We start from the raw sequence: 19488 nt of genomic DNA, 5'->3' as shown, positions 1-19488 counted from the left end.
TTCTCCTGGGACAACCTCAAATTGTCCACCACCTGCCCCCAGATCTGATGCAATCTCTCCACCACAGCATCCACTCCAGGACAATCCGAAGATTCCACCTGACCAGAGGAAAATCGAGGATGAAACCCCGAATTACAGAAAAACGGGGACACCAAAGTGGCAGAGCTGGCCCGATTATTGAGAGCGAACTCTGCCAATGGCAAAAAAGCAACCCAATCATCCTGGTCAGCAGACACAAAACACCTCAGATATGTCTCCAGGGTCTGATTAGTCCGCTCGGTCTGGCCATTCGTCTGAGGATGGAAAGCGGACGAAAAAGATAAATCTATGCTCATCCTAGCACAGAATGCCCGCCAAAATCTAGACACGAATTGGGTCCCTCTGTCAGAAATGATATTCTCAGGAATACCATGCAAACGAACAACATTTTGAAAAAACAGAGGAACCAACTCGGAAGAAGAAGGCAACTTGGGCAGAGGAACCAAATGGACCATCTTAGAGAAACGGTCACACACCACCCAGATGACAGACATCTTCTGAGAAACAGGCAGATCTGAAATAAAATCCATCGAGATGTGCGTCCAAGGCCTCTTAGGAATAGGCAAGGGCAACAACAATCCACTAGCCCGAGAGCAACAAGGCTTGGCCCGAGCACAAACGTCACAAGACTGCACAAAGCCTCGCACATCTCGTGACAGGGAAGGCCACCAGAAGGACCTTGCCACCAAATCCCTGGTACCAAAAATGCCAGGATGACCTGCCAACGCAGAAGAATGAACCTCAGAGATGACTCTACTGGTCCAATCATCAGGAACAAACAGTTTATCAGGTGGGCAACGATCAGGTCTATCTGCCTGAAACTCCTGCAAGGCCCGCCGCAGGTCTGGAGAAACGGCTGACAATACCACTCCATCCTTAAGGATACCTGTGGGCTCAGAGTTACCAGGCGAGTCAGGCTCAAAACTCCTAGAAAGGGCATCCGCCTTAACATTCTTAGAACCCGGTAGGTATGACACCACAAAATTAAACCGAGAGAAAAATAATGACCAGCGCGCCTGTCTAGGATTCAGGCGCCTGGCGGTCTCAAGATAAATCAAGTTTTTGTGGTCAGTCAATACCACCACCTGATGTCTGGCCCCCTCAAGCCAATGGCGCCACTCCTCAAAAGCCCACTTCATGGCCAAAAGCTCCCGATTCCCAACATCATAATTCCGCTCAGCGGGCGAAAATTTACGGGAAAAGAAGGCACAAGGCCTCATCACGGAGCAGTCAGAACTTTTCTGCGACAACACTGCCCCAGCTCCGATCTCAGAAGCGTCGACCTCAACCTGAAAAGGTAGAGCAACATCAGGCTGACGCAACACAGGGGCAGAGGAAAAACGGCGCTTAAGCTCCCGAAAGGCCTCCACAGCGTCAGGGGACCAATCAGCAACATCAGCACCCTTCTTAGTCAAATCGGTCAATGGCTTAGCAATATCCGAAAAACCAGCAATAAATCGACGATAAAAGTTAGCAAAGCCCAAAAATTTCTGAAGACTCTTAAGAGAAGAGGGCTGCGTCCAATCACAAATAGCTTGAACCTTGACAGGATCCATTTCAATGGAAGAGGGAGAAAAAATATATCCCAAAAAGGAAATCCTCTGTACCCCAAAAACACACTTAGAACCCTTCACACACAAAGAATTAGACCGCAAAACCTGGAAAACCCTCCTGACTTGCTGGACATGAGAGTCCCAGTCATCCGAAAAAATCAGAATATCATCCAGATACACAATCATAAATTTATCCAAATAATCGCGAAAAATATCATGCATAAAGGACTGGAAAACTGACGGAGCATTTGAAAGACCAAAAGGCATCACTAAATACTCAAAGTGGCCCTCGGGCGTATTAAATGCGGTTTTCCACTCATCCCCCTGCCTGATTCGCACCAAATTATACGCCCCACGAAGGTCAATCTTAGAGAACCACTTGGCCCCCTTTATGCGAGCAAACAAATCAGTCAGCAACGGCAATGGGTATTGATATTTTACAGTGATTTTATTCAAAAGCCGATAATCGATACATGGTCTCAAAGAGCCGTCTTTTTTTGACACAAAGAAAAACCCGGCTCCTAAGGGAGATGACGATGGACGAATATGTCCCTTTTCCAAGGACTCCTTTATATATTCTCGCATAGCAGCATGTTCAGGCACAGACAGATTAAATAAACGACCCTTTGGGTATTTACTACCCGGGATTAAATCTATGGCACAATCGCACTCTCGGTGCGGAGGTAATGAACCAAGCTTGGATTCTTCAAAGACGTCACGATAGTCAGACAGGAACTCAGGAATTTCAGAGGGAATAGATGATGAAATGGAAACCACAGGTACATCCCCATGAGCCCCCTTACATCCCCAGCTCAACACAGACATAGCTCTCCAGTCAAGGACTGGGTTGTGAGATTGCAGCCAAGGCAATCCTAGCACCAAATCATCATGTAGATTATACAGCACCAGAAAGCGAATAATCTCCTGGTGATCCGGATTAATACGCATAGTTACTTGTGTCCAGTATTGTGGTTTATTATTAGCCAATGGGGTGGAGTCAATCCCCTTCAGAGGAAAAAGAGTCTCCAAAGGCTCTAAATCATACCCACAGCGTTTGGCAAAGGACCAATCCATAAGACTCAAAGCGGCGCCAGAGTCGACATAGGCGTCCGTGGTAATAGATGACAAAGAGCAAATCAGGGTCACAGATAGAATGAACTTAGATGGTAAGGTGCAAATGGAAACAGATTTATCAAGCTTTTTAGTGCGCTTAGAGCATGCTGATATAACATGAGTAGAATCACCACAATAGAAACACAACCCATTTTTCCGTCTAAAATTCTGCCGCTCGCTTCGGGACAGAATTCTATCACACTGCATACTCTCTGGCGACTTCTCAGTGGACACCGCCAGATGGTGCACTGGTTTGCGCTCCCGCAAACGCCTATCGATCTGAATAGCCATTGTCATGGACTCATTCAGACCCGCAGGCACAGGGAACCCCACCATAACATCCTTAATGGCATCAGAGAGACCCTCTCTGAAAGTCGCCGCCAGGGCGCACTCATTCCACTGAGTAAGCACAGACCATTTACGGAATCTTTGGCAGTAAATTTCCGCTTCATCTTGCCCCTGAGATAGGGACATCAAAGTTTTTTCTGCCTGAAGCTCCAAATGAGGTTCGTCATAAAGCAACCCCAAGGCCAGAAAAAACGCATCCACATTGAGCAACGCAGGATCCCCTGGTGTCAATGAAAAAGCCCAGTCTTGAGGGTCGCCCCGGAGCAAGGAAATCACAATCCTGACCTGCTGTGCAGGGTCTCCGGCAGAGCGAGATTTCAGGGACAAAAATAATTTGCAATTATTTCGAAAATTCTGAAACCCAGATCTATTCCCCGAGAAAAATTCCGGCAAAGGAATTCTCGGCTCAGATACAGGTGCATGACAAACAAAATCTTGCAAATTTTGTACCTTCGTGGCGAGATTATTCAAACCTGCAGTTACACTCTGAAGATCCATTACAAACAGGTGGACACAGAGCCATTCAAAGATTAGAAGGAGAGAAAAAAAAAAAAAAAGAAATTTCAGCAGACTACTTATTTCTCTCCTTTCTCAGCCAAGGATTTTAACCCTTTAGTGGGCCGGTCAAACTGTCATGAATGATCTCAATGGCAAGAGAACATAGCATAAGCATATATAGGAACTAGCTCTTGGAAGATGGGAACTGAGCTGACCATGAACTAAACCTAACGCACAACTAGCAGTGGCCGGGTAGCATGCCTACGTTGATTCTAGATGCCCAGCACCAGCCGGAGGACTAAATAATGCTAGCAGAGGAAAATATCAGTCCTAGCTCACCTCTAGAGAAATACCCCGAAAGGAGACAGAGGCCCCCCACATGTATTGGCGGTGAATTAAGATGAAATAACAAACGTAGTATGAAAATAGGTTTAGCAAATTTGAGGTCCACTTACTACATAGCAGAAGACAGAAAGGACACTTTCATGGTCAGCTGAAAACCCTATCAAAACACCATCCAGAAATTACTTTAAAACTCTGGCATTAACTCATAACACCAGAGTGGCAATTCCTGTTCACAAGAGTTTTCCAGACACAGTAACGAAACTACAGCTGTGAACTGGAACAAAAATGCAAAAACAAACATGGACAAGAGTCCAACTTATCTAGTAGTTGTCTAGGAGCAGGAACAAGCACAGAGAGGCTTCTGATAACATTGTTGACCGGCAAGCAACTAACAGAGCAGCAAGGTTATATAGCGACTCCCACATCTTGATGGGAACAGGTGAACAGAGAAGATGAAAACACCAGATCAATTCCACCAGTAGCCACCGGGGGAGCCCAGAATCCAAATTCACAACAGGTCTGTAAGTGACAACAAAATTGAACCGCGTGAAAAACAATGCTCAGTGAGCCTGCCTGGGGGACAGACGCTTGGCTGACTCCAAATACAGCAGATTCTTATGATCGGTAATAACAGTAACTTGATCTACCGACCCCTCCAAGAAGTGTCGCCATTCCTCAAAGGCCAACTTAATAGCCAACAACTCCCTGTTGCCGATATCGTAGTTACGATCGGCGGACGAGTTTCTTGGAGAAATAAGCGCACGGACGCAAACCACTCAAAGATGAGCCTTGTGATAGTACCGCCCCCACACCAACCTCAGACGCATCGACTTCCACAACAAAGGGTTTTGATATGTCTGGCTGCACAAGAATGGGGGCTGAAACAAAACTGTTCTTAAGAAATTCAAATGCGCGCACAGCAGCTTCAGGCCAAACGGAGAAATTGGTACCCTTTTTAGTCATGTCAGTTAGCGGTTTAGCAATGATGGAAAAATCCTTGATAAATTTCCTATAGTAGTTAGAAAACCCAAGGAACCGCTGAAGTGCTTTCAGGTTATCAGGACGTTCCCAATGCAGCACCGCTTGCACCTTAGCGGCGTCCATTATAAAACCAGAAGCAGACACATTATAACCCAAGAAAGGCAACTCCTAAACAAAAAATACACATTTTTCAAGTTTAGCATACAGCTTATTCTCTCTGAGAAGCTGTAACACCTGCCTGACATGATCTAAATGAGCATCACGGTCGCAATATATGAGAATGTCATCTAGGTACACGATAACGAATTTCCCCAAAACATGCGAGAACACATCATTGATGAAATGTTGGAACACTGCAGGTGCGTTAGTCAACCCAAAGGGCATCACCAAATTTTCAAAAATGACCCTCAGGGGTATTAAAAGCCATCTTCCACTCATCACCTTGTTGTACGCCCCCCTGAGGTCAAGCTTGGTAAACCACTTAGCACCCGCCACCTGGTTGAACAAATCTGGTATCAGTGGCATAGGGTATGGATCACGAACAGTAATCTGGTTCAACTCCCTGAAATCCAAACACGGGTGTAATCCGCCATCCTTCTTCACGAAGAAGAACCCTGCTGCCACCGGCGAGGATGACGGCCTGATGTGCCCTTTGCTCAAGCTTTCAGCAATATAATCTTTTAACGCTTGTCTCTCCGGACCGGAGATGTTAAACATCCTTGCTTTAGGCAACTTGGCCCCTGGTTTAAACCTGATAGAACAGTCATAGGGACGATGTGGCGGCGACTCTGAACAACCCTTCTCAGAGAACACATCCACAAAATCCAGAAGTGACTCCGGAACGCTTGAAGTCATCGCAGCCACACATGTGGCCAGGCAATTCTCCTGGCAGAACTCGCTCCACTGGATTATGTCCTGAGTTTTCCAGTCAATTACCGGGTTGTGCATAGACAACCAAGGAAAACCCAAAACCACCTGAGCAGGAAGATTCCTGAGCACCTTACATGTAACCCGCTCGGAATGTAGAACCCCAATGTGGAGTTTCAACTCAGCCACAAATTTAGTAATCTCCCCCTGAGAGAGAGGAGCAGCAATGATGGTGACAAAGTGGATAGGATGAGACAGTTTTTCAATCCTAAAACCTGCTGTGCGCGCAAACTCCTCATCAATGAGATTTGTGGCTGAACCACTATCCACAAAAACAGTAATTGGCAGCTCACTGCCAGCGATAAAAACCTTAGCAGGGAGCATGCACTGAGAAACCACCATGGAGGATATACATAAGCTCAGATTGGTCTCCTCCACACACTCTGAGCTTAGAAGTTTTCCGCTGTTGCTTTTTTCTTAGACAGCAGAGGACAGATGTTAATAAAATTACCAGTTTTACCACAGTAAAAACAGGCTCCCTGCTTCTTGAGCTCAGGGGCTCGATGCTTCACATGTGACACCCCTGCGATTTGCATAGGCTCCGTGGGCTCACCTGCAGCAACCTCACGTGAACCTAAACCCTCTCCCATAGGTGGTGTCTCATTCTCCCTGACGCAAACGGCGATCAATGCGGATAACCAGACTCATAGCGGAATCTAGCGCAGCAGGAGTCTCGTACATCAAAAGGGCTTTTTATAACCCTTCCAGAAATCCCATGAATAAACTGACTCCGCAATGCTGGATCATTCCATTGTGTATCGATCGCCCAGCGATGAAATTCAGAACAGAAATCCTCTGCAACTCGCTCCCCCTGGCGAATAGTGCGTATCTTAGATTCTGCTAGAGCCATTCTGTCAGGTTCATCGTAGATTTTTCCAAGAGAGGAAAAAAAACTCTCCACAGAGTCAAATGCAGCAGAATCAGATGGTAAAGAAAACGCCCATGCTTGGGGATCCCCGCTTAACAATGACAACACCAGGCCCACACGCTGAGCCTCATTACCCGAGGAGATCGGGCGCATACGGAAATATAGTTTGCAAGCTTCATGAAAAGAAACAAATTTACTGCGTTCCCCAGCAAATTTTTCAGGCAAAGGGAATTTAGGCTCAGCAACTCTTCCTGTCGCTCCAGCTTGCAGATTAGATACTGCTAGTCCCTGTTGCTGTACTGCCCCCCTCAACTCAGTGACCTGTAGACACAGCGCCTCCAACTGGCGGGTTATGGAAGTCATGGGATCCATGACAAAACACAAAAAAAAAAGAAACCCTTTTTTTTGTTGTTGTTGGGCCGATTATAATGTCACTGGGAGACTAGGTGAGCGAGAGCTAATAACCCGGGCCCCTGCAATTTCCCTCAGACTAGGGAAATCCTGACTGACCCTCTACCTAGAGTTTACACTGATGGTGTGCATGTCCAGGCCTTGAACCTCACCCTGTCTCCTGTTTCAACCCTAGGCTGAAACCTTCGCCCACCACCCAGTGAAGAGGTAATACACCAATACCCACAGTTAGCACAGACAAGGATAAAGGAAAATATATGCCGCAGTCACTCAGGAATACACTACAAATGTGCAGGGCAAAATAAATACAAATATAGGAAGGAGTTAATAAGACAAAGGAAAATACACCACCAGCAACAAATCTCCAACAACCAGCTCTCCACTCCAGACCGAGATAACAACGCACAAGACAGAAGCTATAATCGGCGACGCCCAATGATCAGGAGAACTATCTAAAGGCAATGGGCATGGCCCAGCTTCCAATCCGAGGATCAGGTAAATTAACCCCGGAACAGCTAGATAAAATCTAGCCGACGCCAATGAGCAAATAGTGGTCAAAAGCGGAATTACCGCTGTCTGTCGAACGACCTGGTCTGAACAGTGTCCGACATGACAGTAATAGGGCATACCAGGGCTCGCCCACGTTGTGCGGGGGCACCATTTGCGTATTAATATGGTGCCAACCTCTGCAACAAGACACGGAACACAAGATGGTAACAGGGCTATTCTTTCTTTACTAAGGCTACAATGTCCCCTCTTCACTTTCCCCTTTGGCTGATGCTGACATGTCCTGCAAACAATATACTATTTTGGCTAATAACCTGCTTGGCAATTGAGGACTTATTTATTTATTTTTTTTCTTTAATATTTTAAAAGTAACAAATAAAAGTAACAATTCATGTAGTGTCATTTCTGTGATTGAGGGAGGGCTGGATGTGAGCAATTTGAGGCTTCGGGCTCCACTGCAGAGCGGATCTGTGCTGTATACTTTGCATATAACAATACAATGTATTTATTTGTGTCATGCAGTTTTCACCTTTTTGTGTTATAATTGTGGAGAACCTGCGGCTGTTACAAAACACTTGCATGGATAACCTGTTTGTTAGGGATTCGAACATATTAATTGAGCACACTGAAGACATTCGGTTAGCACATGAGCATGTGCAGATAACACCTTATCCCAGCACGTAAGCTCATCACTACTCAGGGCGCAAAAATAAGCTCTCACCCAGCCCCAGATCCTGAAAAATAGAAACGTTGAATTTTTTTCACCACTTAAATAAAAAAGAACCTAGACATGTTTGGCATCTGTGAACTCGTAATGACCTGGAGAATTATAATGGTAGGTCAGTTTTAGCATTTAGTGAACATGGCAAAAAAAAATAAATTGTGGAATTGTTCTTTTTTTGCAATTTCAACTCCCTTGGAACTTTTTTCCGTATTACAGTGCACTATATGGTAAAACAAATTAGGTCCTTCAAAAAAACAACTTGTTCCACCAAAAAAAAAGGCCCTCATATGGCCATATTGACGGAAAAATAAAAAAGTGATGGATCTTGGAAGAAGGGGAGTGAAAAAATAAAAGGCAAAAATGGAATATCCCATAGCAGTTAATGGGTTAATATTAATGATGTAAATAATTTCTCCCTTAGGTCACTTATCATTGATTCTCCATTTGTCGCAGTTGTTAATAGTAAACTCTGTGACAAATGAGATAAAAGTTCTATGGGAGAAAAAAAACGCGAGGTACAAAATATACGCAATATTTCCCATAACATGACAGAGCATACATCTATGGGGAGTAGTCACAGTCGGTGTTGTTCAGCAGTTTTTTTTCTTCTGCGGCAGAAAGGCTGTGTTTTACTGCACCAGCTTCGTGACTGAATGACATTTCTGAAATCTTATTCACATGCTGTTTATTTTTTTCTTGCATTTTTTTAAAAATCTGCAGCTTGTCAATTCTCTCATGGGTTTTACAGCATTTTTCATCCATTCAAATGAATAGGAAAAAAACGTCGTAAGTAAAAACGCTGCAAAATTGCCTGGATTGTAAGCAGCGATTTTCTTGGCAAAACTCTTGTTTTTGGGCTAGAAAAAAAATGCTACGAAAAAGCAACGTGTGAACAAACCCTTATCCTGGTTGTGTTCTAATTGGACATAAAATAGAACGGCCATGATGACACGGAGACGTATTACATTCTATGGTGTTTCTATTTGTATCTATTTGTAGAGCCGCTCCTTTAGGATTCTATCACAAGATTCAGTGATGACATCACTGGTGATGCTCGGCCATTATGACATCACTGGTGATTCTTAGTCATTATGACATCACAGACGACATTCCCTACTTCTACAATGTACACGGAATCCCAGGTGCCATTTTTGGTTCCTTAGTGACTGAGCGCACTTGTGACTTATCGCACTTGTGACTTATCGCACTTGTGACTTATCGCACTTGTGACTGATCGCACTTGTGACTGATTGCACCTGCAGTTTATCACTATGGCTGGAATGCTTCTAGAACTTTCTCAAATAAAAGAACTATGGATGATTGTTATGAACAATCCCTCTAACATTGAGCTTCTACCACCCGATGGCGTCCTCAGCTTCACTCGCCGGCTGGTGATGCAGCTAGTAAAGGACTGCCTGAATAAAGAAGAACAAGATCAACTAACGTCAGAGTATCTGACTGATTTATGTTACAACATCAGGACATTACTACACCAGGTAAGTGGCGGACGCTCCGCACAAAACTTCTCCATAATCATAGATGATAATGGTGGGATAGAAGCTTCTCCTTTCCTACAATATACCATATTAGGCCGCTTTCACACGTCAGTGGCTCTGGTACGTGAGGTGACAGTTTCCTCACGTACCGGAGACACTGACACACGTAGACCCATAAAAATCAATGGGGCCGCCGATTAGAGTCATGAATATGTGGCTCCACCTCCCATAGGGGTGGAGCCGCCTATTCATGACTGTAAATGAGCGGCTCCACGTGACCGCATACAGTAGAAGGCGCGGCCAGCACAGGAAGCATCCACAGCCAACGAGGGAAGCGGGTGAGTATTTTCAGAACAGCGGGGGGGCGCACAGGGGGTGGGAGGGCGGCGGACAGATAGATCTTTCTTTTAAACACTATTATTCATATCTTCTATGAAGCAAACGCTGCTGCACAGAAGATATGAATCGCGGCTTCAGCACGATGCAGGGGAAAGCGCTAAACTTTAGCGCTGTCTCCTGCACGCTCCGTGTGGTACCCACTCGGCACACACGTGTGCCGCACGTATAGCCTACGTGAGCTCACGGGCACACGGACACGGATAACTCCGGTACCGATTTTTTCCGGTACCGGAATTATCTGAACGTGTGGGACAGCCCTTAAGCAGACCATAACACTCACCCCAAATTTTGGGAAGGAAAATAGGAAGAACATTTTTTTAAGTAAAATGGGGGTGTGTCTTACAGTCCGAATTTCCTGTGGCTTACCGGAGGGGTGTGGGGGCAGTGGAGGGGGTCACAGGAGACAGCTGCAGGAAGCCGGCGGCGGCAGGAGTGGGGCTATGCTGCAGGCCTCGGGCTGGGAGGAGGGGGTGTCTCGGAGATGTGTGGTTTCGGGGTCTGGGCTTCAAGAAAATGATGTCGATGAGGCAGGAGCAGAGTCCCCGCTCTGCTCATTGATTTTATGGAGGTGGTTTTTAAGAAAATGGCCGCTGGAAACGGAACGTGTGTAGATTGATATTGAGCCAAGATCTGAATCTGTGCATGCACTACCTATAGCAGCCATTTTCCCTCCAGCAGGAAATCAATGGGCAGAGCGGGGACTGTGATCCTGCCTCACCACCACCATTTTCTTGAAGCCTGGGGTCAGCAGCCTTACACCGCTGGAAGAACCCCTCCTCCCAGCCCGGAGCCCGCAGCATTGCCCCACTCCTGCCTCCGCTGACTTACTGCGACCCTGCCTCCTGTGACCCCGCTCCACCCCCAGTAAGCTACATGTGTACTATAAGACGCACCCCCATTTTACTCCCAAACTTTTTGTGAAAAAGTGCACCTTATAGTCCGAAAATTACAGTAAAACATGATGAGTCCCCAGATATATGTCCTTGTATCTGCAGACCGAGGAGCAGATGTCACATACGATGGCCGCCTCCATTGTGCCCTTTCTCATCTCAATTTTTTTTTTTATATCTTTGCTTCTTTATAGGCTGAAGAAAGATCTCAAACTGAAGATTTGGCTTTCTTTAAAGAACTGGCCGGAAAAGTCCTGTCTACACTGGAACCCTCATTGGAACGCCCGGTAAGGATCAATACTAATATACGTATCTGAGGAGACTTTCTGAGAAAAGTTCTCATGATGGCGCGTGATTTGTAGAGTTACAATTGCTGCATCTGTAAATCTTCCACATATTAATTATCTATATTATATCTATTAGGAAACACCAGAAAGCGATGACGAAAGTGGGGAGTATGTGACCCCCCCGGAAACCCCTGACCCTAATAGGAGTCAGCCGGAGCCGAGCAGCGATCTGATGACAGGTGAGCCGATCACTACAGGGAATATCCGGAGATTACACAGAGCAGGGAATAATGGCAGATTCACTCTCTGCTCCATGTAATGGGAACCTGGCAGCACATGTTACATGTAGGAGTGGCGGTAGGGCGGAATAGGACTAATTCCTCTAATAAAAAGGAGACCTTTTCTTTGCAGAAATCCAATGTGCCAGTCAGGAGAAATGTAAGGTAGAAGCCATATGCAAATCAGGATGGAAGTGCACTGGGGGCGTGGAAGAGATCAGAGTGCAGAGACACGCCCCCAGTGCACATCCAGGCTAATTTCCATATGGCTGCTATGCTTCTGCTCTCTTCCTATCACTCACATGTGTAGCGAGGGTGGGGGGCTCATCATTCATGTGATGATTGGGGGTCCAGCACCATTTACATTACATTTATCTATGGATGCCGTACGTTTTCATATGTAGAATCCCCATATAACGAGGATTAATCCCATTTACAGACGTCTTGTCATTTCTCCCTTATATGGCCGGATTATGTATGTATGATGTATGAGTATTATGTATATAGGATTGATATTGACTAATACATTTTATTTCTTCATCCCTTTATCACTATTTTAGAACCATCAGCGCTGGCGAATCCCGACAGTGGAATCTGTGAGATCCCGGAGATCCAAGAATCCGCCGGTGTAAGTATCATAGAGATATAGGGGTGTCTGTGTATCACCAGATCATGGGGTGTGAGTGACCCGTCCAGTGTTATCCCCCATATAACCATGGGATGGCGCTAAGTGTAGAGGAAACTATGGTGTTAGATAATGGCATTTATACTAAAGGGAATCAGTCATCAGGTGTTTGCTATCCCGTTTGAGAGCAGCATGATGTAGAGGCAGAGAACCTGATTCTATCGATGTATCGATTACTTTACTGGGTGCAGCAGTTGAGATAAAATCACTATTTTTTCTGATGCAGATCTGTCAGTGCTCTAAATGCTGAGCCTTGTATAATATTGCCCACACCAGTGACCATCATCTTTCTGTATACACTGCATAGGCAGAAAGCTGCTCATAAGTGGTGGTGGCAGAGTTACACAGAGCAATAAGACTACATAGCCAGATAGTCTTCTAGTGATATCTAGTGCTGGTAAAACACTGATTTTATTGAAACGATAGAACATGGCCTAGTAAATAACATATCACTGGAATCAGGGTCTCTGCTCCTACATCATGCTGCTCTCAGATTACATAGAAAAAACTTGGTGACAGATTCCTTGTAAGTTCTTCTCTGTGTGATCTCTCTCATTACCCAGCACTGTACAATGATGTATGATGACTGGTGTATGGAGGACCCCCTTATATTACATCCATGAGGAGCGTCCGGCTTGTATCGTCCCCTACATTGGATCAGTGGAAATCAGCTGAGACATAATATAGGAGGAGAAGTTTCTGCATCTGTAATCTTAATATCATTTCTTATTCTGTTATAGAGCGTTATCAAATCATTGATCCCGGCAAGAAAACCGCATATGAGCGACTATGAAACTTCCAAACTGATCAGCAGCGGACATTATGGGTGAGATTTCTATTAACATAATCCACATTTCTCGGGATTTCCTATGACAATGCTTCTGCCTCTGTGCGCTGAAGTGTTATCATAGGGAAAAGATAGGATCTGTGATAAATCAGCTAAGGAAAGGGATAAATAATATAAATACATTACACTCACCGGGCCTAGACCTCATCTGTTCTTATGCTGCCGCCTCCACCACATCCTCCCGATCCTGTGCTCTGTCCTCTTCTTTTTGGGACTCCATTATGGAGTTGATAATAGTGATCGGTCACACATGGTCATGTGAGGGGTGACCCGATACTGACGCCAATGACATCTGCACCCCCACCATGACTATGTGAGTCCGATCACTGGCCTCAGCAGCAGAAAGGACCCCTGGAGCATTTTCAATTTAGACCAATTTTTTATCTGGACTGAATCGTATCTTCTGGTCAGTTATAGCGAATCTGCTCAAGATGAATTTCGGTAGATTCTCTCATCTATAATGTGACCTGGGTGAGGGTCTGGCAGACGGGGCATTGAGCAGACCGCCCATCATCTATGTAGTGCTATTTCATGGATTTCTAGATGTGGATTTCTAGTGATGGCCGGACTGCTGATATCAAACATTAGGACAGAAGATCATGTAATGACTTGTATATACAGACTGTTAATAAGGGTTCATTATAACCCACGGATTCTCTTTCTCTCCAGGTCCGTCCACTTAGTGCGCCATAAAGACTCTCAACAGATCTTTGCTATGAAGAAAATGGCAAAGCGGAACTTGGATACCCAGAGCGTGGAATGGGCCTATCTGGAGAGGGACATCCAAACATTTGCAGATTGTCCCTTTGTGGTCTCCATGCTCTGCTCCTTCCCAACTAGATCTCACCTGTGTATGGTCATGGAGTATGTAGGAGGTAGGACACGTACATTGTATTATATTCACCCCCTGTCTGCTGACATATTATCACCGCTCATATCATTAGGATTTACATCCCCACAGAGCATTTATTATAGGTTATCTATTACCATGCTGCCCACAAAGTCTTTGATCTGTGTGATCTCCCTGTATGTTTCCGCTCACTTCTCATCATATGTCATGGTGATCTGCTGTATCAACCCCTCACCGGTCTTATTTCCTTTCTTCTATAGGTGGAGACTGTGGGACCCTTCTAAAGACCAGGGGTCGTTTATCTGTCCCCTTGGCCCGCATGTACTTTGCAGAAGCGCTTCTTGCTGTGGAATACCTGCATAGTTACGGTGTGGTGCACAGAGACCTGAAGCCGGATAAGTAAGTGCCCCCATGATATAATAAAGTTGGATAGTTACCATTTATTATCTCACAGTCTGTGAGGCTAAAACCATCTTCTCTTTCACAGCCTTATGATAACACCTGCTGGACACATTAAGGTCACCGATTTTGGTCTTTCAAAAGTTGGTCTAATGATATCAAAAACCAACAACTTCAAGGAATCAGCAGAAGACATCGCCAGAGAGTACCAGGACCGTGAGGTTGGCATTACCTACAGGAACTTAGCTTGTTATTTATAAATCTCAATCATACTATTGCCTTTTTTCTACATTCTTCATTTCTAGAGAACTTTTCCACTGATATTTTATCTTCTGTCATTCTGTTTTTTAACTTGTCATAAAATCGTTTCATCGGTTTTCACCTCTATATTCTGTTGGTTTGCAGTTCTGTGGCACCCCGTGTTACATAGCCCCAGAGGTCATCCTGAAAGAAGGCTATGGAAGGCCTGTTGACTGGTGGGCAATGGGGATCATCCTACATGAATTTCTGCTGGGAAGTATACCATTTGATGCTGATACTGTAAATGAGGTTTTTAAAACGATTCTCTTTGGTGAGTAGAATACTGCGATCATTGCGTTGATTGGTTACATTGGTTTAGTTATTTCTTTTGCTTTTTCTTACAGTGCAATAATGAGGTTTCTTTTTTGTATTTTTCTATATAACAGGAGACATAGTTTGGGAATGTGACCGTGCTCCTTCCTTGGATGCTCAGAACCTCATCACTGAGCTGCTCAGAAAAAATCCTGTGCATAGACTTGGAACAGGTAACAGATATAATAGTATTAATATTCCCTTATAACACCAAGGACATATCGTTCATGTCTATGAGGATTAGCACTTGTCTATCTGCTCGTCTATTTCTTGATCTCCATAATAAGGCTTTCAGTCATTTTCCTTCATGTCGGCTCAGTTATATCATTAGTTCAGATTATGATATACTGCTCAGATACGGAGCAATCGCTGACAATATCCGCATCACTTTTCTTTTCTTTTTCCAGGAGGAGCATTTCAGATCAAGGATCATCCATTCCTTAGTGACGTAGACTTTAACAATCTTCTAAGTCAGAAGCCAGAGTATGTCCCTCAGCTTTTATCAGACATGGACACCAGCTGCTTTATCAGTAAGTAGAATGAGACAGCATTTAGACTACGTGTCTGTTTGTCTCGTTTTCCTTAATATGTGACAATTGATTCTCTATAATATTAGTGATAAATGGCGACTGTGTTATACGGACAACCTCTAAAAACACTTTATTACCTATATCTTGTAGATCATTCTGATATAAACAAACATCTGGTCTCAGAGGATGAGGAGGGAACAAGTGAGAATAATGATGGCTTTGACTTCCAAAATTATACATCATCTTCTGAAAAGCTTTGTAAAGTAAGTATGTGATCAATAAGTCCAAAATATGTTAAAAAACAAACTTCTAAAGTACAGAAAATAATTTTATATTTTATTGTTGTCCGGATTTAGCTCTGTACCACTACTACGAGTATGGTGAAAGTTGAGGATCCCAAGACCCCTCCAGAGTGTACCGCAGCATCCAACACTGACATCTCAGAAATGTGAGTAGATTATTTGGTCATTACTGGGAGCTCCAGGCTGACATATGTGCACAACACCAAATATAGGACAGAAATACCATAATATCACATGCACCATCCACCGCCCCGTGGTTAGCGGTCATTGTTCTTTGGCTTTAGAAACTGCTGGTGAGAACAGCCCATGATTGTGACCGGGCATGTATGTTTCGTGTTCTCCCCCACACTGTAGAAGAGATGTAGTATTACATGCCAGATATTATTGGTAATTGTTTTCCGCTCCGCTCTATAAAAGTTAGTTTTGAGCAGACAATCTTCCCCCTATGACAGTCTTATATCCTATTAGGCCTTAAAGTTGGTGTTCTTATAGTGAGACAACCCGTTATACTGTTTCCTTGTGATTTAGGCTAGGTTCCCATTGCGTTAATGGGATAGCGCTAACGGACAGCGTTGCACGGCGAAATTAACGCCGTGCACCGCGTCCGTTAGCGCTCCCATTGCCGGCAATGTTAGAGCGCATTGCTAGCGCGTGTCATTTTCGGCACGCGCTAGCGATGTGCCGGTCTTTTGTAGCGCGCCTCGGACGCTGCTTGCAGCGTCCGCGGCGCGCCAGAGGTCCGTTCCCCGCTCTCGCAGATCGGGGATCTGCGAGAGCGGGGACGTTAACGCGACCCCTGAACGCGGCCCCGAAAAAGACATTGCGTTAGCGCAATCCGCTAGCGCTCGCGCTAAACGGATTGCACTAACGCAATCTGAACCTAGCCTTACACGTGTTTCTTCTTCCAAACAGGCAGAAAGAATCTGTCCCTGTATCTGATAGAGACGACGCTATTACCATCTTACCATCCTCGCCTTCACTATCAGGTATGTCCATGTCTACAGCATCAACAATGTGAATGTTAACTTCAAGGCTCAAATATTTCCACAGTTTTTCACTTATTGGTCTCCTATGTTTTCCATGTTATTTCATGGATCCAAATTATTTTGATCATGGACCCATACCCATGTGTGTCTTCGTTCGCACACTCAGTTGAAACCATGGGGACCCCTACATCCTACTCGGAAGCCCGCTGAGGACCTGGACGCAACAGAGAATCATGCGGTGTACTGGTGCTCCAGTCCGACCCTAACTAGAGATGAGCGAACCCAAACTTAAAAGTTCTCCCGGAAGTCAGTTGCAGTGTTTGAAGTTCTGGGGGAATTCCAGAGGGAGAGAGAGAGATCATTTTCCAGCTGAAAATTTCGGGTCCCTATTGCTTTCAATGGGGTTTTGATTCTAGATCAAGTTCTGGTATAGTTCTGGTACCCGAACCCAACTTTGGATTAAAGTTTAGATCGGGTACCAGAAAACAAACTTCCACAGCTGTGCTCATCCCCAATCAGGACTACATGGGACAGGACTAGAACTATTCTACTATATACAGAAAAGATAGAAAACAGATCCTATAAGAATATATTGTTTCTAATATTTTTTTACTTTCTGATCAGAATCTCAAGCTCAAGAAGACAGAAAATCCGTAATAAAGCTGAGTTTAGAGCAACAAAACTCAGAAAATGTCAAAAAGGGGAAAAAGAGACGAGGTAAGTGTGAGAATCAGCTCCATGTTGTGTGATGTCAGTGAGAATCATTCACGTGGAGCAGACGTCATCTGTCGGTGATGGGATTATCACATGTATGATGGCTGACAATGATCCCTGACCTCTGTGTGATAATATTCCTCTGCTGTCCAGCCACAGTGACCGCACAGTAGTATCATGTCATATGGAGTCCCATCCCTTACATTATATTTCTCTTCTCATAGGTTCCATCGTCCGCCGGATCTTATCATCCTGCCGGCGCGGTTTATCCAGGGCTGCTCGATTATTTGCTTGTTGTCACTGTTGCCCTAGAACCATCTAAAAGACAGGAGACCTAAGCATCCAGTGCCCTGAAGTCCAGCAGATCAACCATCACTGCTGGACCTGTATAGAAGGACCTTCACCAGCTTCCTGTGGCCTTCTGACTCTTACATCACTACCTGGACATGATTCGGTAACGCCTCTGTCACCAGGCTCCGCGGTATTCATACTGTTCGCCTGACTTGGCTTTACTGATCACCTGACATCTGACCGCGGCTGTCTTCCTGATGTTGATTTAATCTATTGATAATATTCATGGTTTTATTTATCCCATCCTTCAATCTCATTATTAATTTAAATAAAAGTTAAATCAGTTATTGTTGCTCGGATTCCTCTTCATTTTGAACTCACAAATAATTATTTGAGACATTATTACTAGAAGGAGCTCAGGATAGAGGTCACTATACCAAAATGAGGACATTATACCAGTCAGGGGTGATAATGGGGACATTATACCAGTCAAGGTTGATACATGGGGGCTCAGTCAGTCAGGGGAGAAACAAGAAATAGGGAGGAGGGTCCTCCCTAATCCCTTAGTGACTGAGCCCTCTCACCCTATATCACCACTCGGTGTTGGTGGGGCTCAGTTAGTTATGGGTGATAATCCTGCTCAGCTACATAAATCTAACCTTTGGTGAGTGATGTAGCAGGGAGTCATCCATCTCTCTGGGCTTCTTACTTTCAGCCTTTGTCAGTGTGTCTCACTAACTACAGCATTGCTCATACCTGAGCTGTAAGCGCGGGGAAAAGGCCACAAACAAAACTAACACTGATTGGCTGCGCTGCTGCCAATCAGTATTACCCTTAGTAACAGCAGCACCGCCCTCCCTGGTTGTTCCGGGAGGGGCTGGTTTTAAACAAAGTGGGGCTCTGGGCAAAAGTTTACCCTAGGGCCCCAAATGCTCACATTTTACACCATCACACAGAAACAATTTGGTTTCATTTATATGTGCTGAGTTCAGAATGTTAAACGAGTGCGATCAACAATATTCAGGCCGTTGTCTACCGAACTCTTCACACTGAGCAATAACGATGGGCACAGAACGACCACTAGTAGATCAATCTGTCCCCATACAGTATCATGTTATCAGCAGCATGTCTGCAGCTTACTCCGGGCAATGTGCTGCCGAGAACAATGATTTTCCTTTCACCATAAATAATCCAACCACACGATGAATCAGCAGCATTTTGCTCATTCATTGGGCGATTGCTGACAAGTTTACACCTATGAACTCTTGTCTGTGCTGCTGGGATTTATAAATGCGGATGCTACACACAGTATGTGACACAATCACTGCATGTTACACACATATATGTATATACAGGCTTGGACTGGCCCACAGGAGAATCCTCCGGAGGGCCCCTGTGCAGGTGTGGGCCACCACCCACTTATATGAGCAGATCTTGGCACAATACACTTGATTCACCATATACAGGTAAAGGCAGCATCTTATTAATTGAATAATCTACCCAGTTTATTCCTATTGAATTTTGTGGATGAGGAGAAAGTCATATTTGCATGTAGCTGTAAAGTGGGGGCCTGGAATTGATGTCACTTACTGGTGGGCCCTGGGCACC

General features: G+C 44.8%; 2 protein-coding genes across 6 annotated transcripts in view; one reads left to right on the top strand and one right to left on the bottom strand.

Moving 5' to 3' along the window:
* The window catches only part of KCNIP4 (potassium voltage-gated channel interacting protein 4), a 1385815-nt gene that overhangs the window by 136589 nt on the left and 1229738 nt on the right, over positions 1 to 19488 (bottom strand). The gene's annotated exons all lie outside the window — the stretch shown is intronic.
* On the top strand, positions 9486 to 18232 carry LOC143793213 (microtubule-associated serine/threonine-protein kinase 4-like). The gene is made up of 16 exons (XM_077279980.1): positions 9486 to 9810; positions 11294 to 11386; positions 11523 to 11625; positions 12225 to 12292; positions 13090 to 13175; positions 13866 to 14071; positions 14307 to 14445; positions 14534 to 14666; positions 14851 to 15016; positions 15132 to 15230; positions 15465 to 15587; positions 15738 to 15850; positions 15944 to 16035; positions 16802 to 16875; positions 17500 to 17592; positions 17814 to 18232. The coding sequence occupies exons 1-16, from the start codon at positions 9586 to 9588 to the stop codon at positions 17909 to 17911; spliced, it is 1911 nt and encodes a 636-aa protein (XP_077136095.1). The 5' UTR covers positions 9486 to 9585; the 3' UTR covers positions 17912 to 18232.

The sequence above is a fragment of the Ranitomeya variabilis genome, chromosome 1, assembly GCF_051348905.1.
Source record: "Ranitomeya variabilis isolate aRanVar5 chromosome 1, aRanVar5.hap1, whole genome shotgun sequence".
Taxonomy (NCBI): Eukaryota; Metazoa; Chordata; class Amphibia; order Anura; family Dendrobatidae; genus Ranitomeya; species Ranitomeya variabilis.
The sequence above is the reverse complement of the archived record's forward strand: the minus strand, read 5'-3'. Positions and strand labels throughout refer to the sequence as shown.

Excerpts from the sequence above, each read along its gene's own strand:
- LOC143793213 (XM_077279980.1), top strand. The coding sequence starts at position 9,586 with ATGGCTGGAATGCTTCTAGAACTTTCTCAAATAAAAGAACTATGGATG. Across the intron at positions 14,446-14,533 it reads AGAGACCTGAAGCCGGATAA|CCTTATGATAACACCTGCTG; the intron begins GTAAGTGCCCCC and ends TCTCTTTCACAG. Across the intron at positions 15,017-15,131 it reads TTTTAAAACGATTCTCTTTG|GAGACATAGTTTGGGAATGT; the intron begins GTGAGTAGAATA and ends TCTATATAACAG.